The sequence below is a fragment of the Schistocerca nitens genome, chromosome 3 (genome assembly GCF_023898315.1).
Source record: "Schistocerca nitens isolate TAMUIC-IGC-003100 chromosome 3, iqSchNite1.1, whole genome shotgun sequence".
NCBI lineage: Eukaryota > Metazoa > Arthropoda > Insecta > Orthoptera > Acrididae > Schistocerca > Schistocerca nitens.
The window spans coordinates 911,826,779-911,853,903 of record NC_064616.1 but is presented as its reverse complement, the minus strand read 5'-3'; the positions used below and the strand labels follow the sequence as shown (position 1 = coordinate 911,853,903).

The window sequence follows — 27,125 nt, the reverse complement described above, 5'->3', positions numbered from 1 at the left end:
AAAACTGAGGTTAATTCTGGTATATGAGAATCACGAAACGAAGTTGTTAGCCATGAGGAGTCACGTAACACAAACACATAGAAGAGGGGCTGCATGGACAAAGGTTAACGTGTTGGTATCTATGGAACTGCCAGTGGGGCAGTCGACTTCCTGGCGCTCAGGTTGGAGAACATTTTGAGTTGCCAATTCTCCGAACGCGGAAAGAACCGGGGTCCTTACGCATCGGCGTGCCTGCAACTTGAACTTGAGAGTAACAGTCCCTAACGTCTACAGATTTTTCGCCATCTTGTAACTTTTCTGGACAAATTGATTGGTGAACGTGAAAGCTGCTCCGCCCTCGCGATTTGGTGGTCATCTACTCAGGCAAGCCGTTGGTGGTTTTCAGTTGGTCTGGGTAACTTGCTTTTAATGCATAAATTGATTGATGAATTTCATCGTCTGTTTAATTAACTGATTTATAGGCCCATACATACCATAACTGAACCCGTGCTTACTTAAGCAGCCCGATCCCGTAATTAGGAACATGCTTTTAATTATTTTATTTTATTCAGCTCTCTCTGTAAAGGGACTGGACAGCTTCTGAGGCTTCTCTGCATGTTTCGTATATTTCAGAAAAGTCACCGCCTTACAATTTTCAGTATAACGTAATGACTGATGACCACAATGTTATAAGTGTAATTTGTTATTAAAATATAAATATCAGTGGTTCCTTCTAATCGTGGCAGTGGTGAGCTGCGGTATCCCATTGGTATCGTTAGTAAAACTGCAGTGCCTCACGATCGATGATCTGTAGTATAATGCAATGACTGCTGATGTAATTAGTGTATACTGAAATTTTTTCTCTTGAGTTAGCCCACCTCACTTGCAACAACTGAGCGAATGTAATATAGCAGAACATTGTCTCTACCCCAGTCATCCTATGGAATAACAACATTGAGATTCTGGCATGCACTTCCAGCTGTTAGGATAGTGTTATTAAGGAGGAAATCGAGATTAAATTAGCAAGAGACCTTATAAATAGAGATAGAGGTTTTAGCTAAAATTCAGCTTGGAGTGCTCCTCTCTCCTCGGCCAAACAACAGAGGGACAGATTTATTGCTAAGACTTCACCCATCTACATTCCTGTATTTGAGCAACTGAAATGGTACAGATGACACATTTCTCAGACAAATGCTTTCTTTATTTTAATTTTCTGTTTTCAATAATTCCTACTGTTAAATATTCTTTTAATATTTATCAGTAAACTCTTCCGGGCTAAGTTGCCGTGGTCGATCTGTAGAACTTCTTCTCCCTGACGTTTCGTTCTCAACTACGGAGAACATCTTCCGAGGTGAGTCGACGACTGGCTGCTAGGAGCTGGGGCCGCCGCTTATATAGAGATCGTAGGGGGCGCCACCACACGTCACGTGGCGTCGATGTGCAGCTATTCTCTTAATAATTTTATCTTCTTTCACAACATATTTTTACTGTCAATGAACGTCTTCTCTTTGAACAACTCGGTTATTAATTCCACAATGACAAAATGTTCTTTTGGAAATAATCAGGGTTCCATATTTTCCAAAGTTACCCATGCTGCTCATCTATGAAGTAATTCCTCCATTTACTCAAACCTCTGCTCAGATTTCATATTAGCAACTGGCACTTGAGTAGGTAGGTGTCGGTGTGCTGTAAGTTAGCATAAGATTATAAGTTCGCTGGTACTGAAGTTATGTGTGTTGTTAACCTGATAAATGGGGAACTTAACTACTGAACTTATTTATGCGGGGTAAATCTATTATCTACAAAAACTTGCAGCTCATGAAATAATGGGGATTAACCTTTATCTATCTTTCAGTATGTAATTTTTCTGTGTGTGTGTGTGTGTGTGTGTGTGTGTGTGTTTTGTGGGAGGGAGGAAGAGAGAGTGTGCGAGGGGGAGAGAGGAGAGTATGACGTTGATGAAGAACCATAAGAGAAAAAACTTACCATTTTGTTTTTTTTCTTTTTTTTTGTGCAGAGCAATTGAAATCGTCAAGCCAAAAGATGATGAACTGAACGTGTTAACTCACGGGGACTTCTGGAAAAACAATATACTGTTCCGGTACGACCCCAGTTCCGGAGATGTAATCGACGCACGAGTGGTGGACTACCAGCTAAGTAGATTCTCCTCTCCGTCTCTGGACCTGAATTATTTTTTCCACACCAGTGTAGAGAACACGGTGCGCCGCGGCCACATGCCGGCCCTGGTTGCGGAATACGTGGACACGCTGAACAAGCAGCTGGAGACGTACGAAGTGCAGCGGCGGGTGACGGTGGAAGAGGTAGAGCGGCAAATGGGGGATCGGCTGGAGTTTGCACTCCTGGCGGCCTGCACCGACCTGCGCGCCGCCATGAGCGCGCCAGCTGACACAGTCGAGCTCTCGCAGCTTGCATCCTCTGGCGACTCCCTCACCAGCCTCTACCACTGCGAGAGCTTCAAAGACGTCTTCTCTTTGATGCTACTGGAGTTTGAACAGAAAGGCCTCTTGTAAACATTCAGAAACTGTATTATTTTAAAACTAATACGTAGATAAGAAATGAGAAAGAGAAACATTGAAAATATTTAAACTAAATCGAAGAACTAAAAAAATTAAGAGACACACTTATGACTACAAGTTCAATATGAAAATTGTAATCTTGTGATCGAACGTTAAGACATTCAAAGTCTACACTGTAACAGAGGTTTTATATCCAACTTGTTGCACTGGTGCTGGTTAAGTGAATACTGACAGTGGCTTATTCAGGTCCTGAACAATTCTGATAACCAATTTAATGTTATAGGACAATGAAAGTTATGGAACTAAGAGTTGAATGTGAAGGGTACACAGTCAGTACTGGAGACAAGAGAAGGGATGTTAGGATCTCTAAAATTAAAATTAAAATATCAGGTGAGGGTTACATCTATTTCACTGTTACCCATCAAACAAAATCACTATCTGCCAGTAGTAATTTAGTGATATTGCCCTCACTTTGTCAATTCAATAGGTATCTCATTCTCTGGGTGATTGGGCTGACAGGTGGGGCATGAAATGGAATTAGCTTAGTTCTGCAATGATTCATGGTGCAGCAGAATGCAGTTGATGTGGTATGAGAGACCTGAAGTGAAGTGACACCTGTTCACTGGTCTACAATAGACACTACGACAATCTTCTAACATCAACACTGTAAAGCGAAATGCTACAATTTCTCTACAAGATTGTGCCACGCAGATTTTTTGCTACAGTCAGACAGCAGACAACAAAGATGTGCAACATCTGTTGGCAGACGTTCACATCAGGTTCAACAATAACAAAATAACGGCAGTCTGTCAGAAAATTACATAACTACCTTATCACATACATCTCTTTCCATTGCAGCAAATAGTTTCAGTATGTCCCAAAGTGAAAATAAAGATCTAAATTCCTTAAATATCTCCATAGACCAGCTTTACTTATGAAGTACAGTCAGTGTGTGAAAAGAGAGATCATTACTCTCCCCAGCGTTGTCGGTAGATGTGATTGTCTTTTAAATGGAAGAGGAGTGTACTAAATGGTTGTACATGGTTATTCAGGGTTGTAGCAGTTGATGAACCCAGGGAATGACACCTGTAGATCCACTATATTTGGCAAGGCATCATTTTGAAATTTTGCAGTGGGCGACATGCTGTGGCCTAAAACATGATGCAGTCACCGCAACTCTCTCGTATCTCACACATATCCACTGTCCGTTTTGAATTCTCCAGCAACAGTCAATTTGATTGGATCTTCCTCAAAATTGCTAAGACTTTCAAACCACATTGTTAATATGCTCCCACAAGAACATTAACACTGGGCCATGTCTGAAGATACCAAAATACTGTGTCTATGAAAGGAATAATTTGAGAGTGATTTCTGAGTTTCACATTGTTACTTGTTTACCAGTGATACTACTGTATGAAAAATGTTAATGGTAGTATGCACCTACATGCATTATAAGAATTTTACATTAGCTGTATATTAGCTCACAAACAAAATTGCATTTCATACTATGTCAGGCAGACAAGCAGGTTTTCAAAATTATGTATGTGGAACATAAAAGAGCACTGTAAAGTGAACGCTCCCTTTTGTCACTTAAAGAGTCTCTTATGGATAATAAGAGCAGAATTCTTTCACATAAATAAGCTACTCAGGAGGGCTTCCCTATACAAAATAGATTTAGTTTGAAGATTGAAACTAGTACATGCTTCTCAGCCAAATGCAACGGAAATGTTGTCCTTATTTTGTTACAAATGAAACGAACAACACAAAACCAAAATTGAAGTGTATCATAACTGTGTCCCCCCTTCCCAACTGTATTGTTAAGGAACTGTCGCTTGTTGGTATATATATTTTTAAATTCCTACATTCTCAAAACAACTTGTATGAAAATAGTCACTTTTTCAAATAAATTTTTTGGGAAATATCTTCTGTACGAAATTTATTTGTATATCTTAAAGTATCTACTTTACCAAAACAAGTCAAATCTGATTATCCAAGTTTTCAGGAAATTCAACTTCTTCCTTAAAGTTTCAATAATTCAGAACAAACTTAATCTTTTGTTTCCGTTTTGAATTCTCCAGCAACAGTCAATTTGATTGGATCTTCCTCAAAATTGCTAAGACTTTCAAACCACATTGTTAATATGCTCCCACAAGAACATTAACACTGGGCCATGTCTGAAGATACCAAAATACTGTGTCTATGAAAGGAATAATTTGAGAGTGATTTCTGAGTTTCACATTGTTACTTGTTTACCAGTGATACTACTGTATGAAAAATGTTAATGGTAGTATGCACCTACATGCATTATAAGAATTTTACATTAGCTGTATATTAGCTCACAAACAAAATTGCATTTCATACTATGTCAGGCAGACAAGCAGGTTTTCAAAATTATGTATGTGGAACATAAAAGAGCACTGTAAAGTGAACGCTCCCTTTTGTCACTTAAAGAGTCTCTTATGGATAATAAGAGCAGAATTCTTTCACATAAATAAGCTACTCAGGAGGGCTTCCCTATACAAAATAGATTTAGTTTGAAGATTGAAACTAGTACATGCTTCTCAGCCAAATGCAACGGAAATGTTGTCCTTATTTTGTTACAAATGAAACGAACAACACAAAACCAAAATTGAAGTGTATCATAACTGTGTCCCCCCTTCCCAACTGTATTGTTAAGGAACTGTCGCTTGTTGGTATATATATTTTTAAATTCCTACATTCTCAAAACAACTTGTATGAAAATAGTCACTTTTTCAAATAAATTTTTTGGGAAATATCTTCTGTACGAAATTTATTTGTATATCTTAAAGTATCTACTTTACCAAAACAAGTCAAATCTGATTATCCAAGTTTTCAGGAAATTCAACTTCTTCCTTAAAGTTTCAATAATTCAGAACAAACTTAATCTTTTGTGTTATATTATTACTATCTGCAATCATTTTGCACAGCCACAGTCTCTAAACTTATCCACAGTGGCCACAATTAATCATGATTCTACAAGTCAACTTGTGGAAGGTTTTGTGTTATAAATGTGAGTGATAAAAATATAACACAACAAATTATTTCACATCATCGTAGCGTCTCCACTTACCTATTATGACCACAGTTAACTACAACAACCATGTTATAAAGGAACATTATAACTGGAGTTAGCTCCTTTCTTCAGTTCATATTTATTTATAGAATCGGCACTTAGAGATTTTTTACAAGAAATGTTTGGCTTACAATTTGTATTCCTCTCTCCTACTGTTCTTTAATTTTGTTTCATGTCTTAAAGCCTTTCTCTTCCTGTATTACTAGATTTTCAGCATACAGTTTTTTTTAACTTTTTGTTCATTTTTTTTCTTAAAATAAGATTTTAATTTACTTTGTTTTTTTACCAAAATCCTTCTCACCTTTCAAATTTTATGTTTTTTACCGATCTTATGTTGTCCATTTAGAAAACAAAAAGAAATATTAAATGTTTTATTCATCAATCATAGTTTAAAACAGTATTGTTAAGCTATGCAGTATTATTTACGTAGTTTCTAGAAAATTATAGTATAGCAAATAATTTTCTGACAATAACTTCTTCTCTGTATACATTTTTTGTACATAAAAAGAGAAAACAAGGAAGTTGTAGAATTAAAATGAATAAAGATAATATGATTAGGAATTCTTATAGGTAAAATTCTGACTATACCTTCCTGTAATGTCTGTATACAGGTTGAGTAAAAACCAGCAGAAATATAATTGAAAGATATATTTTCCTTTACAAAAATATGTTTGAGAATCTATACAGAAGATACATGTAATATACAAGTTATCATTCAGAAAGCTTATCAAAATAATTTAATACATCATAGACATCACATAACAACTGTAGACATGATGCATCTATTACTAGTGGGGTTCCCTTTCTTCATAACTTCTGTGCTAAACATATCAACAGGTACTTATTTTCATTGTACATGTGACATTATTAATTGTTTTAATATTAACACTGTTGTGTTCTTCAGTCAGAAAACTGGTTTCACACAGCTCTCCACTCTTGTCTATCCAGTGCAAGGGCTTTCATCTCATCTCTTCATCTCTGTGTGACTACTGCCACGTACATCCATTCAAACATGTTATTGTAGTCAGGCACAAATTTATGATTCCTTAAGGTTTCAGGGTGTGTCCTATGAATCGATCGCTTCTTCTGGCCATCTACCCGTCTAATGCACAACGCACTTCTGTATTAACACATTGCAAAATCTTATATTTTCGTCTTGTCCAAACTGTTTATTGTCCTCTTCCATACAAGTCCATTCTTAAGACAATCTTCAGAAAAGACTTCCTAACCCTTCACTTTGTATTCGATGTTAACGAATTTCTCTTTTTCAGAATCACAGTATTTGCTAGTGGCTGTATGTATTTTATAGCTTCACAACTTCAGCCATTGAAAGTTATTTTCCTACCCAAATAGCGAAACTCATCTACTGATTGTAGTGTGTCATTTCCTAATTTGACGACTATGCATGATGGAATATGTCAAACGTTTAGACGGCCAACAGAAAACATATAAGTACACCCACGCATAACTCATGTGTGTGATGCACGAAGCAGAACCTCTGACGGTTCAGGTGGTGACTAGCACAGGTTCTTAGTGGCACACTAGCAAAGGACGCAAGTCCCACCATCTAGGTATAGACCTGACGTTCTTTACTAGCAAAGCGCCAGTACAAGAGTGATCTTCTCTATTCTGTACAGCTTTCCTCTGCGATTCAGTAGCATAGCACATTTGTATGCTTCGACGACACCCACTTTAGCACAAGCCAATCACGAGCTAGAACTCAGTATTCAAAGCTGGGAGAACACCTCCATGCTCTACATACACAGATCTGACCAACCAGCGCCCTCTTTGCCATGCCCGTGCTGAAAGCATGACTTGGATGGAACTGGAGTACCTCCCTTGTTGCGTCCATTTCCTACTTTCTAAAGAACAGCCATAACCTTGTTAAGAGCTTTGTGCCTTCACAAATATGTTTTGTAGCAGAGTCTGGACGCCTGGGCGCCACTGATCTGTCCAACAGCATTCTCAAAAACTCTCAGCCGTCTCATCCGCTTTCTACCTAACAAGGGCCCATGCTCTGCTTTATTGACAGCCATCAGGTCATACGATGCGCTGGTCAATGCTGCAGTGACTCCTCGGCCATAGCCTACCTGCATGTGGCGTCACACAATGTGTCTGCACAATGAGACTGGGGGACTTGGCTGTCAGCAAACGTTTTCACGCAGGTTCCACAGAAAAAATTTCCCCTCAGCTCTCAGCCGACGTACGCTTTTACTACTGACAATTAACTCAGCACCCTCTTCGTTTGAGCACAGGTAAAGCCTACGGCTATGCACTCACTAGAGCACATAAGCAAGAGTGTTAACTACTGTCAACTGTTTCATCACACGAATGAGGTCAGATCGTATCAAATGTAGCAACCAAGTAATAAAGATCACCTTCACTATGAACGTTAAGCAACTTGTCGCTGTATCAAAAGTGAGAGTGCCCTGCAATCTCATACAACCTCCCTGTTCCTCTCAAGTTTATTCTTGGGGTGTGGCACACTTTAAGATGGTTAGTGTGATACAGAACAGAATAAATTGTGAGACTTTAGTTGGGTCCTTATCAAAGAAAGAAACATGAATCAATCTTTGTTCACCATAAACCCCAGCACATTATTTTACCCTGTCTTTACCACATTCAACCAGGGATCATTCATACACTCTCTGATGCATGCCTACAAAATAAAAGTGAGAAAAAAATGTGATGGGTATACCATCGGGTCATATTCTTGTAAACCCAGACTTTGATTACAATTACTAAATGGTTACAGGGTCATGCAGACATTTATCTAGTCATTCATCCTGAAACTGGTGCCAGAATATAATATTGTTGTCTTGAGGATTCTCTGTCCCAAAGAAAATTGCTACCACTGCTCAATTATACACATGGCTGCATTCATTCCTTGACAGAACATCGATCACAAACGTTCTCACCTTCACCCAATATAAAGGAATCATAGTGTTCTTGTGGCATGTGACATTTGTTCACCTTATTTCTTTAACATGTGTCAGTTTGTTCCTTTAGTACAAAGATGTATGTGTCAACACAACAAAAAATCATGTAAGTGTCGTAAAACAAGTGGATCTCTACAAAAAAAGAAAAATAATACATAAGTTCATTGAGCTAATATAAAACTTGGTAAGAAAACACAGAAAATACATGTAATCTAGTAAAAATGAAAACAGCAAGGCACACGTAAAACAAATTAATGAAAAACAACAAATATCTCCTACAGCTCCCTTCTCAAAGGTCTTTAGGGAGTCCAATTTCCTAAATTTACAAGTGTCACACGAATAAACACAGCACTACACATGTCATGTAACACGTTGGATGTGGCAGTTCGCAGAGTTGTGTGCCACCTGGGCAACAGCCCTTTGTTGACAGCTCGTGGCACGCAGAGGCTGTTCTGCACCTGCGTCCATTCCTGCAGCCTGATGACGTCATGTTGACCAGCTGCCCTGCTGTCGCTATGTGACCACCACCTGCAGCCAGCCGCGAGCCCCCGCGATGCTCAGGGCTGGCGGACGACCTTGACTGTGCTGCTTTACTTAGCGTGCCATGTGCCTAACTGCTATGGCTGCGCCGGAGTTAGCGTCCTCTCGAACTGCCTGATACATTGACATCCACTCAGCTCCCATAGTCTGCACAATGCTTACATGTGGATTTAGTGCCGTGTTTTCACAAATATGTTTACAGTATAAATACACAGAGAATTATAACGAAATTGTAAAGGATTGCTTTACATGATTACTGCAAGAAAAATGTTAAAAAAATGGTTTACAGAGCACTTTTGACAAAAAATAAAATCTGATTCTATTCTACAATTATTCTTTGATTGTATTTCAGCAACAACTTTAAATGATTAATTTTCTGTGTCTAAATCTTTATAATCTTAAGTAGTGGTGAAGTCAAGAAGTTGTAATATATGATAGTGTAGTGTTAATTTTCCACTACCTTTCATGCAACTCAAAGTACTAAGCTGGCTTAGACTACATATTCATTTCAGTTACTCTCACATCATCTAAGTCTACTGCTTACTCATGCAACATAACTACTATAAAAGATATACGAACTACTGAAGGTACTAGAGATCACTTCCCCATTACTTAGTCGTTCTGGGGAAGCTATCGCTAGTGTATGGCGAATCTCAACGAATGCCGACGTCACCAGTTTGTTCTCTATGCTATGTGGGCAAAACAATTCTGTTGCGAAATTATCTTTTTGCTGAAATTGACATAAAAAATTCTCAGATTGGTGTACAAATTTTCCGCTCCTGCTGTTGAAACAAACATAAAAAATCACAAGATATTAGTGACATTTGACTCTAAAGCTACATTTCTTCTGTCCCTCTCTTTCGCAACAAGTTGATGGTGTGTCTCGCTCACTCTGTAAAAACATATCCAAGTGAGTTTCACAGTCCGTGCTCACGCCACATAGTACAAACTATCGACCAGGATCACCACTCAGGCGCTCGCGAACCACTCGGGATGCCCACACGAATATTATCACACAATAGTGGGGAAAACCACATGCCAAAACCACAAGCGAATAACCACAGTGAACAACCATCGCATAAGACGCGATAGCTCATCTGTGTAACCACACACGAAATAAATATCCCATTCGTGAGAAACATCGCCCCAAAGGCGATATCCATAGACGAAAAACACACCACAAATACATCACGCCACTGGCAATGACATTAATCTACCCACAGCGAAGACACACTGCACTAGGCAATGATCACAAACCACGCCGAAAACACACAAGAAAACAAGATCCTTTCGTGTGGACAATACACGACCATCCTGCAAAATACCTCCATGGGTCTCCCAAACTACTGTCAACGATGCCCGTCTCACACACTATACTACGATTTGTATAACGGATCGTAGAAGGGCGTTTACTGCAATGCACACACAATAAATAGAAAAAAATTTGATTGTACCTGAACTCAAAGATGTTACGCAAAGAATTCCGTCCCCAATACTCGTGCACTTGTTTCGGACTCGAAGAGATAAAATTCTATCTTTGTTGTGACACCTGATTTTGTCATACCGTGCAAAACGCAAAACTGCTACGAGAACATATTAACTCACACTAGTGATGGGCTAAACTGCGATTTTCCGATATCAGTGATTTCTGTGAATGCTACTTTTCAGTATCTGTTATTCTTAACTGCGATTTGTCGCAGTTAAGAGTCGCAGTTAAGGAACATAGGTCGTGTATCCCTCCGCCACTGCTATTTCTGCGATTTCTGCTACTTTCGTGATTTCTGCGACTTCTGCTACTTCTGTGACTTCTGCGATTTCTGCTACTTCTGTGACTTCTGCGATTTCTGCTACTTCTGTGATTTCTGCTACTTCTGTGACTTCTGCGATTTCTGCTACTTCTGCGATTTCTGCGACTTCTGCTACTTCTACGATTTCTGTGACTCCTGCGATTTCTGCGACTTACCACTGTATGAAAAAGTTACATCTGTCAACACAGAAAATTGCATCGCAACAAACCTGTCATTGGCAAGTATGTTTTACGTTTTTTCTTCCGTTGGCTTTAATTTTGTATTAAAGAAACAACTGTGAAAATATTAATAGTGTAATTAATATGTAAGTAGCCGTACAGTACCGTAATAGTTCGTATTTAGAAAATGAATTCTAACATATTGTTATGTTCACAGGTACCTGAACTACATTTCAGTCACTCAGTAAAGTGATAACTCAAAATATCATTGTCAACAGATCTGAAGAAATTGCCACTGCGTCTTTAGACCGTTTTCGTCAGAAGAGAGGTTAGTTTCTAAGCGTTTCGATGGACTTAATTACTTCAATGAGATCGTTCTTGCAAATGTGATATTCATTATAGCAAATATTAGCAATCTACTCTGTCAATTATATTGCTAGTAATTAATGACAGCAAAAATTGTTTAATAATCCTTGTGTTTTTGCAGACACAGTTCTGACTCTGATTACTGGTTGCTGTACGTATCTATCCACATCAAGGCTGTTGGGAGAGACTCGTGAAGATTCAAGACAGCTCTTAGAGGATTTGCAGTTTAAAAGTTAAATAATTGTGAAATAAGTGTGTGAATGATTAAACTGTGTTTTATTGAAGTTGTTGTGCGATTTTAAAGGAATAATAAATGTCAAATACAGTGAGTGAATAATAAAAATCTCATTTTCCACATGTTTAAGCCGTCCTATACCCATAATTTTCCGCCACTTACTTATTGGTAAACACTTGTTGGAGAGCGACATGCCGCCCCCCCCACCCCCTTTCTCCACAATCTTGGTGTGACACTGACCTGTAACATATCCTGAAGTCTACAATATGCATTTTGAGGCTGTTGATATGAAAGTGGGAAGTACAGATCTTCCAGTTAAATCAGGAATAGCTTAAGTGCATTACTTGAAAGTAACACAGGAAAAGCTTACTTATGTAGGTGGTAGTAGTGTCGGCAAAAAGTTCTTGTGTGTGAAGTTGCCATGTAGAACACCAGGTGTAAAACTTTTCTCCCGAGTCTTGAACTGTGTCGGAACAAAAGTGAGGCATTCATATGACTGTTTTCATTTCTCTTCACTTATACAGATGTCTGAGTTCTGATATGTTAACATTGCAAAGTCCTGTAGGCATGTGGAGTATTAACCAAAATTGTCATATTGGAAGCAGAATCAAACACATTTGTTACGTTACTTGATATTTTCAGGAGAAAATGGCAATGTTGCTTCTTATTAATATAATACATTCAGAGTCACAGCAGTATTTGACCAACCATAACTGATGCTGAATGTGCATGTCGTCATATAATATGAAAGGCTTATTTCAATAGTGGTACAAGTCCATTACCTCCACTTTTCTGTCTATAATGCTTCTGAAATTAGTGATCCACACAAACATAAATAAGGGTTCATCTCTAGCAAGAAGCCATATGCTTGAATATTTCTGGTATCTCAACTGCAGATTTTTCAGCGCTCATTTAACTTTACGACTCTGTATCTCAAAATGAACAAAAATTGACTTGTACCACTATTGAAATAAGCCCTTCATATGCACACACAGCACATCGATCTCGTAAGGCACAAGGCTCTCATAACGAAGTACGTACGTCGGTCAACAGATGACACTAGGAAAAGTATGTTAACTGCGCTTTTTAGTTGCTACTTGCGACTCTTAGTTGCGATTTGTCACAGAAATCGCAGTTTGACTCGATACCGTATCGCAGAGATGGACGTAGTACGAACTTTGGCCAACAGATGGCACTGTTAACTGCGCTTTTTAGTTGCTACTTGCGACTCTTCGTTGCGACTTGTCACGGAAATCGCAGTTGGACTCCATAGCGTACCGCAGAGATGGACGTAGTACGAACTTTGGCCAACAGATGCCACTGTAAACCGCGCTTTTTAGATGCTACTTGCGACTCTTAGTTGCGACTTGTCACTGAAATCGCAGAAAGCAGTACTAAATTCGACCAATAGATGGCTCACTTCTTTGAATGTGAAATACTTGTTGCGACTGCTAACTGTGACTGAAATCGCAGTTAGATTCTGTAAAGTTGCTACTGTGATATCTGTGACTTCTCAGTCACTCTGATTTCTAACAGATACGCGATTTCCTGCCCACCACTAACTCACACGAAATGGGACTCAAATAAACAATAAAGTTTCCGTCGTGAAATCGGCACATTTCTACTCTCAACAACTGTTATTAGTCTGCTCTGGGATGACCATCTGTACATCTATAAACTTGAAACTTGTGACGAAGAAATACTTGTACAGTGAAATTCTAACATTGCCTAACTCTTACGACTAGCAGTAATGGGAGAAGTTCCTATGCTAATTACCATAGAGAATAACAAAAAAATCAAAAGATGTGATTGTTATCTCTAACACTATTATAATTAAAATAAACTTACGCTACTATGCTTATCTTCGGCAGTCGTCGACCATCCAACTGTCTGTGGCTTGTTCAGAATTGGAAACTTCCAGCAACATTTCTTCAAGATCGTCGTATCTAATACCATTGATGAGTCTAGGTCCGAGTTCAGTTGCAGATACGTTTCGTGCCTCTTCTGCATATTCTACTAGTCATTGTCGCTGGTTGTCATTTCCCCGCGCCCCTAGTCCTGGGTTCTGTCTACCAATCTCAATTTCCTCGGCCTGACCGCCATTTCCGTTTCCTCCGTTGTTCATTCCGCACATCTTCCGTTGTCATTGAAACCAGATCCATGGTTTCGCCATCCGTTGTTTTGTGATCCGTAGCCTTCATTCCTCTTTCCATTCCAGCCTCTGTTGCGTAGCACATAACCATTGCGGTTCCATTCCAGTCTCTTCGTATTATTGTAACTGTTATGTTGTGGACGGGACCTAGGGCTTGCGATGTATCTGTCAGAGTTTCTTTTGTGTTCTCTGATATTCTCTGCTCGGAATGCGTACTCTAATTCGTAAAGAGTGTTACGGAAAGTACTGAGCTCGACATTACACCTGCCAGCTAATACTTGTTGATATGCTGACGGACGTTTGGTGTAACAGTGATGTATGATTTCACCGGTAGAGCAGGGTACGTCAAGATACTGGTTCTTGTCAATCATTACATCAAAGAACTTCAGTGGGCTTTTGTAGCCTGAACTCTCTAAATATCTCGTACTTTATGCGCTCTTGCGTCTCCTTGGACCAGTAGATATTTAGGAAGCTGTCTTTGAACTCCTGGTAATTTCTGCACGTCGCTGATATTCCGCGCATTTTCTCTGCAACGGACCCTTGCAAGTGTCCGCAAATAAAGTCTAATTTGTATTTTAAAGGCCAATTTGGAGATAAAGATAGGACAAATTGCGATACCCAAGTGCGTGGGTGAGTAAAACTACCCTCATCTCGGTAAATTTAGAATTTTCTGACTTGTAAGAAATTTTGAAAATCGAATGGCGTTTCGTCGACAACTTCCATCCTACGGAAAATATCAGTCCTTTGGATGTCTTCGTTCGACGTCCCCTCATCTGTGTTTCCTCCACGGCTTCGAGAAAATGCAACGTTTATATCACAATGTCCTCTGCTAGCTGATAACGGTATGCAGTTATCCGTGCCGCCTGAAGTTGTTTCTGGTTCTGTTGCATTCGCGCTGGGCCGCATTTGAAATTGTTTCCTTCGCGCCTCCCCCAATTTCTTCTCCATACGAGTGTTGACAGCTTTTTGTTGAGATTTGAACGAAAGAAGAGTCTGGACCTCCTCAATCTCGCTCAGTAGAGTTGCATATTAACTCACGTGAAATGGGACTCAAATAAACAATAAAGTTACCCTAATTTGCGCAGCTCAGACACTAATTTATCCATGGACACTGTCGCATGAAGATGTGTGGCTTCATGTATTTTCTGATCACTGTCTCTCGTCCTTACTGTTCTGTACGTTTACTCGTTTTCGATGCTTCAGCTGCTACTCATCTTGTGGAAGTTACTAATGTCTTGGCGCCCTTTACCGTCTTATTAGCATCATGTGCAATCTTTAATCTTTTGACTGCTTTGGTGTTTACTTAGGTTTTCCTGGAGTTTATCTGCCCATGACTTGTGTTCCTCTCGCATCTGATTTACCTGAGCACTGATATTTTTTATGTCTGTCCTAGTACGTTATTATCTCGTACTAACTCATTAATTTTCTCCTCCATTCCTTTTAGTCCATTAATCTTTTCCTCCATTCCCTTTAGTCTTTCCTCCATTCCCTTTAGTCCATCAATTTTCATCTCCATTTCCATTAAAAATGCCATCAGATTGAATTATTCTTCTCTTTCCTCGGTACTGTGATCGACCGAACTCGTACTTGATTTCTACTGCGTTGTTTCCACATCATTGCATTCTGATACCTCCCTGTCTGCTCTATTCAGATTTCTAATAATCACCTCTGCTTTGATATGTTGTGGTACGCTCACATCTTCTATCACACGCGATCTGACACTGTCTGTCCCCTCAAGATAAACCATATCCCTTTCATCTCCCTGATTTCCTTGCTGCACATCGTTGTTGCTAACACTGTTCAACAGCAATGCTTCCCTACATTCAAACTGCGCCTCCACTATTTCATTGCGTTCATCCGCCATGACATGCACTTTATTTTCCTGCTCCAGTATACTTGTCTCCATGCCCTACTTCTTGTTATCATTCAAATTCTCTATCAACTTCAAACTTTAATTATCCATGCAACACATGGACAATCACATTATCTAAATCACAAGATATATGCAGTACAAAACAATGAAATCAAAGAAAAAAATTAACAAAACAGTTTTCAGAGTCGATGCTATGACAATATTACACTATGACCAGAATCAAAAAACAACCAAAATAAAAAACAATATAATAGTAAACAACACAAAAATAATATGACAACACCATTAGCAGTGATGGGAAAATGTTTGACAAGTGACACGGAAGTCACTGACACAAATACACTGTAAATAAAACAAATACATAACGCAATCACAGGATAAATTGTCTACAGCATACTAATGAACTATATTATTCTTCTTAACCACCATAATGCGGACCTGTTTGGCAAGGACCCTAAATGGCAGCATCACAGAAGTGCCAAGGACCTAGATCCTGGCAGGGTCGCCAATTGCAAGCTTCTGGGCTCTATCAATTGCAACCAAGACTTTAATAAAATGGCAAAGGTAATGTAAATCAGAACACTGGGAGGAGTTGTGATCTAAATAACAATTGATTTATTCTTTCTTAATATCATGTGACAAATGATGGCAAAAGATACACAACACAAACATTTTATCTGACAATCACTTTCAATAATATACAGGCTATGGATAACAAAGTGGTCAGCTGGGGATCAGTGCATCACACTAAGCAGAACTAATCGCTTTATTTGAATCACTTTATGTGAATCTGTAGTATGGCCCAAAAACTACACTACTATCAAGCATCTATACTCTACTATTGTACAAAGAAAAATATGGTTCCAAACAACAGGGTGCTGAGAAGCATATATTGGGGTCCTACACCAAAGCAGCGAATACTTTACCCTTATGCAGGTGAGGGCGGCACAACACGACGCACTCGCTGTGTGCAGCCACAGGCAGTGGCAATATGTTATTTATGGCATGCGCCCGGAAATATGCAAGTACGCGGTCTCATGTTCAGCTGATTCAGAATACAGATACTTCCCTACGAGCCTCTGAAACCCCAGTGGATTCCAGTGTGCAGGTGGACCCATTTGCTGGTCTGCCAAACTAATTTGACTCGGAGACACTACTATGCATGGAGGAATATGTCAAACGTTTAGACGGCCAACAGAAAACAAATAAGTACACCCATACATAACTCGTGCGTGCGATGCACGAAGCAATACCTCTGATGGTTCAGATGGTGACTGGCACAGGTTCTAAGTGGCACACTAGCAAAGGACAGAAGTTCTATGACCTAGGTAAAGACCTGACGTTCTTTACTAGCGAAGCGCTAGTATGTGAGTGATCTCTATTCCGTACAGCTTTCCTCCATGGCTCGGTAGTGTAGCACATTAGCATGCTTAGATCACACCCACTTTAGCACAAGCCAATCACGAGCTAGAACTTGGTATTCTAAGCTGAGAGACCGCCCCGTGCTCTGCATACACAGATTTGACCACCCAGCGACTTTAAAAATTAATTGGGAGAAAAGGGAAAAAGATTCAGCTTCGCGCCCTCTTTCCCACGTATTTACGCCATGCCTCTGCTAAAAGCATGACTTGGATGGAACCACAGCCCTCCATGAGAAGATCACTATCTTCCCTACTGCGTCCATTTCAAACTTTCTAAAGAACAGCTATAAACTCGCTAAAGGCTTTGTGTCTTCACAGATATGTTTCTTAGCAGGGTCTGGACGCCTGGGCGCCACTGACCTGTCCCACAGCATTCGCAAAAACTCTCAGCCGTCTCATCAACTTTCTACCTAATAATGGCCCATGCTCTGCTTTATTGCCAGCCATAAGGTCGTACAATGCGCCAGTCAAAGCTGCAGCGATTCCTCGGCCATAGTCAGCCTACCTGCATGTGGCCGCCGACCGACCGGCGCCACCCAATGTGTCTGCACAATGAGACTGGGGGACTTGGCTGTCAACAAACGTTCTGCAGAAAAAAGTTCCCCTCGGCTCTCAGCCGCTGTACGCCTTTACTACTGTCAATTAGTTTGGCATCCTCTTCCTTCGAACACAGCTAAAGCCTACCGCTATGCCTTCACTAGAGCACACAAGCAAGACTGTTAACTACTGCCAACCATTTCATCACATGCATGAAGTCAGATCATATCAAATGCAGCAACCAAGTAATAAAGATCACCTTCTCTATGAACATTAAGCTGCATGACACCATACCAAGAGTGGCTGTACTCTGCAATCTCTCATACTGTAGAAATAGGGGCGTGGCCAGGGGTACACGTGGTAAGCACAGATGATCCTTTTCAAGGATAAAGCTTACCTATCGATTGTCGAGAAAGATAAAAAATAGTTTATCGTTTTTTCAGACTACTGTCCATATGTCTCTAAGTTTCAGGGTCTCTTCTCTCCAACTAAAATTATCGCTATGTTTATATCTTTCATTGGATTCTCTACATAGCTATGAGCAATAGTTAGTTATCATAGATAAAATTTTTGTTTCAGAAAACTTCACTTCGTGATTTTGTGGCTGAAGAGTATGCTCTGCTACAGCTGATATGAGTATTTTCCCTGGTCGGCAAAGAGTTTTGTGTTCCTTTAGCCATGTATTCACGCTTCTCTTGGTTGTTCCGATATAAACTTTAGCACATGTACATGGAATTTTACATATGACACATGCAGCAAACGAGGGTGTTTATTCCTCCCAGAGCAGAGTGCTTGACCCATTTTCATTGTTGGCCCTGAAAACCGGTCTAATGTCACATTTCTGTAAAATCTTTCCGATCTAATCGGTTATGCTTTAATAAGAGGGACAGAAACTGTATTCTTTCATCGTTGTTTTTGATGCTTCTCCTTCGGCATTCTGTTCTTTGGTCATAGAACTCTGTTTACTTCTTTCGCTAACTAGTCATTTTTCTCGAAAACCTGCTTTATATTTTTTAATTTGGCGTCCAGGTATTCTGTCATGCAAATCCTGTTTTTTACCATGTGGCCAGACTACAAACTTGTCATTCAGCGCCGGCCGGAGTGGCCGTGCGGTTCTGGGCGCTACAGTCTGGAGCCGAGCAACCGCTACGGTCGCAGGTTCGAATCCTGCCTCGGGCATGGATGTGTGTGATGTCCTTAGGTTAGTTAGGTTTAATTAGTTCTAAGTTCTAGGCGACTGATGACCTCAGAAGTTAAGCCACATAGTGCTCAGAACCTTTTTTGTCATTCACCAACCGATATCAGCGAGATGATTTCTTATTTGTTTTTTCTAAAGCTGACTGTTACAATTTCTCCATGTAGAAATTAGCTAAAACAGGCCCTAATGGGTTACCCATTACTACACCATGAAGTTGTTCATAAAATTCGTCATCCCACTAGAGCTGACTGAAAGTGAGTTAAGAACAGACAAATCTAGAGGAAAAACAATCGTTATAAATGTCATAACTTCGTTGACTGGGATCGTAATGAGTGAAGACACAATGTCGAAACTGAGAAGATATCTGCAAATGCGAGGATTAGCCCTTCAATTGTCTTTATAAAATGACACGGGTCTTTTATATATGAGTCAATTTTCTTGCAGCTGAAGATGTCCTTGTCAGTTTTGGAATAGTGTCTTCATTCATTATGATCCCAGTCAACGAACTGTTGGTGACAGTTTCATACAATCATCAAGAGTACACGAGCTGGCCTTAGGCTCCAAAAGCGCATATCGATGATGTTTCGTTGAGTGGTTCGGACACTGACACTTGTTGATAGCCCAGCATTGAAATCTGCAGCAATTGTGGAAGGGTTGCACTTCTGTCATGTTGAACGATTCTCTTCAGTCATCATTGGTTCCATTCTTGGAGGGTCTTTTTCCGGCCGCAGTGATGTCGGGGATTTGATGTTTTACAGGATTCCTGAAATTCACTGTACACTCGTGAAATCATCGTTCGGGAAAATCCACACTTCATCGCTACCTCGGAGATGCTGTGTCCCATCGCTTGTGAGCCGATTATAACACCGCGTTCAAACTCGGTAAAATCTTTATTATCTGCTATTGTAGCAGCAGTAATCGATCTAACAACTGCGCCAGACACTTGTTGTCTTACATAGGCGTTGCTGACCGCCGTGCAGTATTCTACTTGTTTACATATCTCTGTTTTTGAATACGCTTGCCTACACCAGTTTCTTCGGCACTTCAGTGTATTATTCATGGCTATGTAGAGAAGCCATTGAAATATATAAACACAGGTGTAATTTAAATAGGAGAGAAGAGACCATGAAACTTAGCGACATATGGACAGTAGCTCTGTAGAATCACTAAACAGTATTTTTATTTTTGATAAGATGACAGTCGACAGTTAAGTTTTGTCTGTGATAAGGATCATCTCTGCTTATCACGTGTAACTCGGGCCACATCCCTTTTTCTACAGTATATATACCACTCTCAGGCGTCTGACATGCCACTCGCTGAGTAATAGTCAAGCGTGAAACATCTGTTCCGCTAACTAGCTCACGTCAGCCACAGGCCCCCGCTTGCACTGGTGTACAACCAGGAGTGTTTCCCGGCTTTGTTTTTATCAAAACATTGACGGGCACTTGCACCGAGACCTCGCAGCTTAGCTAAACGGCACTTGGAAAGTTTTGCATGGCGTCGCCTGACAACAGAATTGTCGTGCCTTCTCGTAGAAGTGGTATGTCGAGCTTGGGTGATGCCTTGGGGTCGCGGCGGTCTCTCTTCGGTGACGACACGAGGCGCGTTTTCTTGTTCCCGTGGGCCTCGCCGCTGGCCGTTTCGAGCGCTTCGGCTGCCGCAGAGCTAGGCTCTGCCCCCCCCCCCCCCCCCGCAAGAATAGGGAAAAAGTAGGCCAGGACCTGTAAGCAGGCCGTGGAACTAAACAAATGTTTTCCGCCACCTCTGTCCACAATTCCGTGTCAGCCATTGTTCTGTTAGGGCCATAAATGCAACTGGGAAACCCAACGGTGGCAACAAAAGTTGTAACTGGCAATGCCTTGGCAGCAACTCCCCTTTCCGCTCCAGACATGGCAACGTGTACACAGAAGAAAATTACACGTAAAACACAAACAAACAACTACATTGTCAGTATCTGCGATCCCCTCCCTCCGTCCCCTCTCCTGAGTCTGCTCCTGCCTGCCAACGCCCAAAATCGTCTCGCTGAACACATTCTCGACCTAAATGGCAAGCAGAAGTCCCATCAACCGACCAAAATCCTTCCCAAACCCACAACTGCTACCCAACCACCTACACGATATCAGTTCCTCAGATCCCCGCCCACACTCAAGAACAGTCCAGAAGCAGCGGCGTGCACAGAAGGCTAGGAAAGACAAACATAAAAAGAGCAGGAGTCCCACCCCCCGAACCCAAATCGCCCCCCCCCCTACCCCTGAGGAGCCTGTGGTTCCTGAGTCACCGACAGCACCTGTCGTAGCGCTGGAAGGGAATCAGGAAACTGCTGCCCTGGAAGGGAACCATGAAGCCGGGGAGGATTTGGGGGGCTTTGTGCTGGCGAGAAAAATCTTTTGCCAGCCAAGACTTCCACCTGCTCAGTTAGTGGAACCCAACCTGAACAGGTTTCAGGCTGTGGCTGATGCATCAGACGAAACACACGAAACAACACCACAGAATCAAACATCACACCGCCTCCCACAGATAGTTGTGGAGTTTTCCCGCAACTATGAGGAACTCCACGACTTGATCAAAACACAACTCAGAGGAGACAACTTTACAGCAAAACCAACAGGGTGGGACAAAATAAAGATCACTTTACACAACATAGAAGAATACAAAATCGTTAAAAAGGCCTTCACAGACAAAAATATACCGCGTTACATGTTCCCCACCACCAAGACAAGGAACAAAAATATTGTCATTTGGGACCTCCCCAGACGGGGATCACTCTGCCGCCCACTGCCAGATGCCAGTGCGCTGTAGAACATTCGCCGAACCCCACAGCACCAGGACTTGCACAATAAAACACATGGACACACAGATAAGGTGTGCGCTGTGTGGGAAAAACCACATGGCAGGGTACCAAGGCTGCAAGGTCCACAAAAAACACACACAGAAGGCAGAGGATGCGAAGACCACCCCCCACACAGGAAAACAAGACACTGCCACCCCATCAAACCACACAGAGAGACAAAACAGGACAACACACACAGACAAAACTTGGGTAAAACCAAGGCCTGACACTCCAAGGGAAACATATACAGAAGTGGTCTCTCAACCAGAGTCACGAAAAAGTCGAGAAATCGACGCAAGCCCTGTCACCACAACACCAGACACACATGCAAGAACAACATCGGGAAAAACACAACATCAACCAGTCCACCAAGACAGAGGCAGCTCTAGGGAACCCCACACTCACTCCATCCCCTCGGATCAATTGTTAGGCATTATGATCCAGACCATGAACCTTGTCATGGAAATGATGAAGAAATTCAGGGAGGCCCAGAAGCAGAACATCAGATCCTCATTGCCCTTCAGCCAACAGTCCAGCAGTCTCTCCCCTCTGTTACTTCCTCAGTAGTTACAAAACCATCATGGATAGACAACCAAATATTCAAGGCCTGACAATGTGCGTCTTTAATGCAGATGGCATTGTTAATCAAGAGGTCGAGTTCAGAGAACTCATGAAGGAGTTCTCCATCGACATTTGCATGATGGGGAAACCCACCTAAAACAGGGAATGAAAGCGACAGTTCCCAGCTATGTTAGCTACCGTAAAGATAGGCCAACCCAAGGCGGAGGAGTGGCGATATACATAAAAAGAGGGATTCCTCACCACCAGGTATTCATACCAGCTACCAATAAAATCGAAGCAGTGGCCGTAGAAGTAACCACTGCCACTGGACCCATAACAATCGTTGCAATCTACTGAACTCCACAAGACGAGATAGACGAGGGAGACATAGCTGCTCTAGGGCAAATTGATGGCAAACTCATAATAGGGGGTGACTTCAATGCCAAACACCCCGACTGGAACTCTAGAGTAACCTCTAGAGCAGGCGCCAATCTGCAACGACTAGCGCTCGACCACCACTTCGAAACATGGGGTCCGGTCGAGCCCACACATTTTTCAAAAAATGGAGGTAGGCCCGACGTGTTAGACATAGCCCTCACTACGAGGATTGCGGGGTTTGTGGCCGCAAGGACAATCAACAGAATTTCCTCCGATCACAACCCAGTGATCCTAGAGGTCGAGGTCGGAGAATGGGTAGCACTCCCACGATTCCAGACGTCCTACAAACGTACAGACTGGGAGCGATACCGAGAAACTGTCGCCTCTGATAGCGCTCACGCTTCGCCACCTACTGCCGAAACAGTAGAAAAAGCGCTGCAAGACCTAACAGGAACCATCTTGCAGGCCGAGGAAGATGCCACTCCCCCACAAAGAGATGGCCCACCTCCGCAAGTACAACTCCTGGAACGTCTACTAGCCCAAATCAGTCACAAGAACAGAGTGGCAAAAGAGTGGAAGATCACCAGCAATCAGGCCACCAGGAGGCTGCTCAATCGTCTACAGAGAGAGCTGAAGGTAGCGCTCAATGAGCACCGAAACCATCAATGGCAAAACCGCCTCACAGCCGTCAAAGTAGACGATCACACACTATGGCAGGCAACCAAACAATTTACCAAGAGACGCGCTAGGCTGCCGGCACTGCACGGTGACAGGGGTCTGGCCTACAGCCATGCTGAAAAGGCCAACGCCCTCGCCGATACCTTCGAGAAGCAGTTTCAAGTGGCAGAACCCCAGGATGACGAACATGAAGAGGTAGCCCGTCGTCAACTGGCTGTCTTCCTCAATGCTGAGGAGGACCCAGAGGACGAACCCCCACTTTTCGCCCCCGAAGACGTGGAAAAAGTAATTAGGTGCCTCCCAAAAAAAAAGGTGCCAGGACACGACAGTGTCACCAACCAGCTAGTTAAAAACCTCCCGCCCTCGGCTATCGAAAGCCTCGCGAACGTCTTCAACGAGATTACTTGTGCCTGTGAGTTCCCAGCATACTGGAAACAAGCGGAAGTGGTCATAATACACAAACCAGAGAAAGACCCTTTATTCCTGCAGCACTACAGGCCAATAAGCCTCTTGCCAAATCTTAGCAAGATCTATGAGCGCCTCCTGCTTATTCCCATACGAGACCACATCACAAACGAGCGACTTTTGCCGGATTTCCAATTCGGATTCCGACAGAAGCACTCCACCCCATAACAGATCATGAGACGAGTGGAAGTAGCCACAGAGGGCTTCAACCACAGAGGCTACTGCAGGATAGTGCTACTTGATGTAGCCAAAGCCTTCGACTCAGTATTGCATAAAGGGCTACTATACAAGTAATACACACAAGGCTTCCCCAGAAGCATAGTCAGTTTAATCCAAAGCTAGCTCGCGAATAGAACCTTCTCTGTCAAGGCAGAAACAGCCACCTCCACCAAAAGGCGTAGTCGAGCTGGAGTGCCACAGGTATCGGTCCTGGGGCCCGTTTTGTACAGTATGTACACTGCAGACACTCCAACGGCCCCCCTGGTGCACACCGCACAGTATGCTGACGACACCGCCTTTTACACTCGTAATCCGAATAAGGACCTGGTCATTCATAGGCTACAAAGGGATTTGGATAACACAGAAACCTGGGCCCGTCGCTGGCGCATCACCATCAATCCTGAAAAGACACAGGCTATGCTGATCACCCGGAGACTCTGGAGACGTGGACCTCCTCAACGCCCCCCCCCCCCCCCCTCTTCACGTGCACCAACATGGATCCCGACTCCCCTGGCGCAGATCCGCTAAGTATCTCAGCGTAACCTTGGACGCGAGACTAACGTGGAAACCCCACATAGATGAGATTCACAGGAATGTCTGCGCCAGAATGTCCATCCTATACCCAGTCCTTAACACAACCAGCTCCCTTCCCTACTCTGTAGGACTAAACGTCTATCAGGCCCTCATACAGCCAGTAATGGAGTATGCGTGCCCTGTCTGGGGATACGCGGCAAAGCAGCACCTAGACAAACTCCAGAAGCTGCAGAACCGCGCCCTCAGGAGGGCACTGCACCTACCCATGGGATTCCCTATAGACGACCTGCACGCCGCGGCCGAAATTCCACTCCTCAAAGAAAGATTCCAGGATCTGGCAAGAGCTTACTACGAGAGCTCTCCCAGATCTGGAAATCACCTCATCCACACCTTAGGTCGGTATGACATTTCCCGCAATAAGCACCAACGCTCCATGTCGATCTTTGACGACTAAGTCGAAGATAAAAATCCCAAAAATCTCCAAATTCTAACACCAATCCTTAATTCTTAAAATACCAAACATCTCGCCAACCTCAGGCAAGTACTAGACACCGCCAGAACACCAACACAACACACAGACAGCAAAGGCAGTCAAAGACAATCACACACACACAACACACATTGTGGAGAGAAAGCCAACAGGCTACAAATTCTTCTATACACTTCCTCAAAGAGGGGAAAGTAAAACGTGAGAGAGTCCGACATGCCAGACACCAAGACTCAGTGGAGGAGCAACGGCTCTGCAGATGTCTTGCGCAGCTCTGGACGAAGCGTTACAAACAGGAGAGTTTCGTGAACCACGATCTTATACCCCAAAAGGTTTACCAGCAGCCATGTCATCCGCCGTGAAAGTCTTCATTCTACAGTCTTACAGACACTTTTGAAGACATTAGCCATTTGTTTCACCAGCTCTCCCAAGTCCTTTGAAATCCCTACTAGAATTACAGTATCATCAGCAAACCTCAAAGATTTCACCTTGTCTCTCTGTACTTCAATTCCCATTCCTAATTTATCCTCGATTTCCTTGACAGGTTGCTCAATATATGGGCTGCATAATATCGTGGTTTTTTTTAGTTTCGCAATTCAGTTCAATACCTTGTGTGTAATCTATGGATTTCTACAGGGTCTCGTCTTTTTGACTAATTGGCCCTCTACTGCCCTCTACTGCCTTCACTATTCCATCTCTCTACTCATCCGCTATTGAACTACATTCACGTGTTTCTATCGTTGCCTTAATCAATAATACACTCCTGGAAATGGAAAAAAGAACACATTGACACCGGTGTGTCAGACCCACCATACTTGCTCCGGACACTGCGAGAGGGCTGTACAAGCAATGATCACACGCACGGCACAGCGGACACACCAGGAACCGCGGTGTTGGCCGTCGAATGGCGCTAGCTGCGCAGCATTTGTGCACCGCCGCCGTCAGTGTCAGCCAGTTTGCCGTGGCATACGGAGCTCCATCGCAGTCTTTAACACTGGTAGCATGCCGCGACAGCGTGGACGTGAACCGTATGTGCAGTTGACGGACTTTGAGCGAGGGCGTATAGTGGGCATGCGGGAGGCCGGGTGGACGTACCGCCGAATTGCTCAACACGTGGGGCGTGAGCTCTCCACAGTACATCGATGTTGTCGCCAGTGGTCGGCGGAAGGTGCACGTGCCCGTCGACCTGGGACCGGACCGCAGCGACGCACAGATACACGCCAAGACTGTAGGATCCTACGCAGTGCCGTAGGGGACCGCACCGCCACTTCCCAGCAAATTAGGGACACTGTTGCTCCTGGGGTATCGGCGAGGACCATTCGCAACCGTCTCCATGAAGCTGGGCTACGGTCCCGCACACCGTTAGGCCGTCTTCCGCTCACGCCCCAACATCGTGCAGCCCGCCTCCAGTGGTGTCGCGACAGGCGTGAATGGAGGGACGAATGGAGACGTGTCGTCTTCAGCGATGAGAGTCGCTTCTGCCTTGGTGCCAATGATGGTCGTATGCGTGTTTGGCGCCGTGCAGGTGAGCGCCACAATCAGGACTGCATACGACCGAGGCACACAGGGCCAACACCCGGCATCATGGTGTGGGGAGCGATCTCCTACACTGGCCGTACACCACTGGTGATCGTCGAGGGGACACTGAATAGTGCACGGTACATCCAAACCGTCATCGAACCCATCGTTCTACCATTCCTAGACCGGCAAGGGAACTTGCTGTTCCAACAGGACAATGCACGTCCGCATGTATCCCGTGCCACCCAACGTGCTCTAGAAGGTGTAAGTCAACTACCCTGGCCAGCAAGATCTCCGGATCTGTCCCCCATTGAGCATGTTTGGGACTGGATGAAGCGTCGTCTCACGCGGTCTGCACGTCCAGCACGAACGCTGGTCCAACTGAGGCGCCAGGTGGAAATGGCATGGCAAGCCGTTCCACAGGACTACATCCAGCATGTCTACGATCGTCTCCATGGGAGAATAGCAGCCTGCATTGCTGCGAAAGGTGGATATACACTGTACTAGTGCCGACATTGTGCATGCTCTGTTGCCTGTGTCTATGTGCCTGTGGTTCTGTCAGTGTGATCATGTGATGTATCTGACCCCAGGAATGTGTCAATAAAGTTTCCCCTTCCT

At 42.9% G+C, this 27,125-nt stretch overlaps 1 protein-coding gene across 1 annotated transcript in view; it reads left to right on the top strand.

The window, feature by feature from the left end:
- The window catches only part of LOC126249480 (uncharacterized), a 288,417-nt gene extending 283,905 nt beyond the window's left edge, over positions 1-4,512 (top strand). Inside the window, exon 5 of the mRNA XM_049951132.1 lies at positions 1,997-4,512. Within this exon, the coding sequence (XP_049807089.1) occupies positions 1,997-2,510 (514 nt within the window). The 3' untranslated portion in view covers positions 2,511-4,512. The remainder of the gene's footprint in view (positions 1-1,996) is intronic.
- Positions 4,513-27,125: the final 22,613 nt, after the last annotated feature.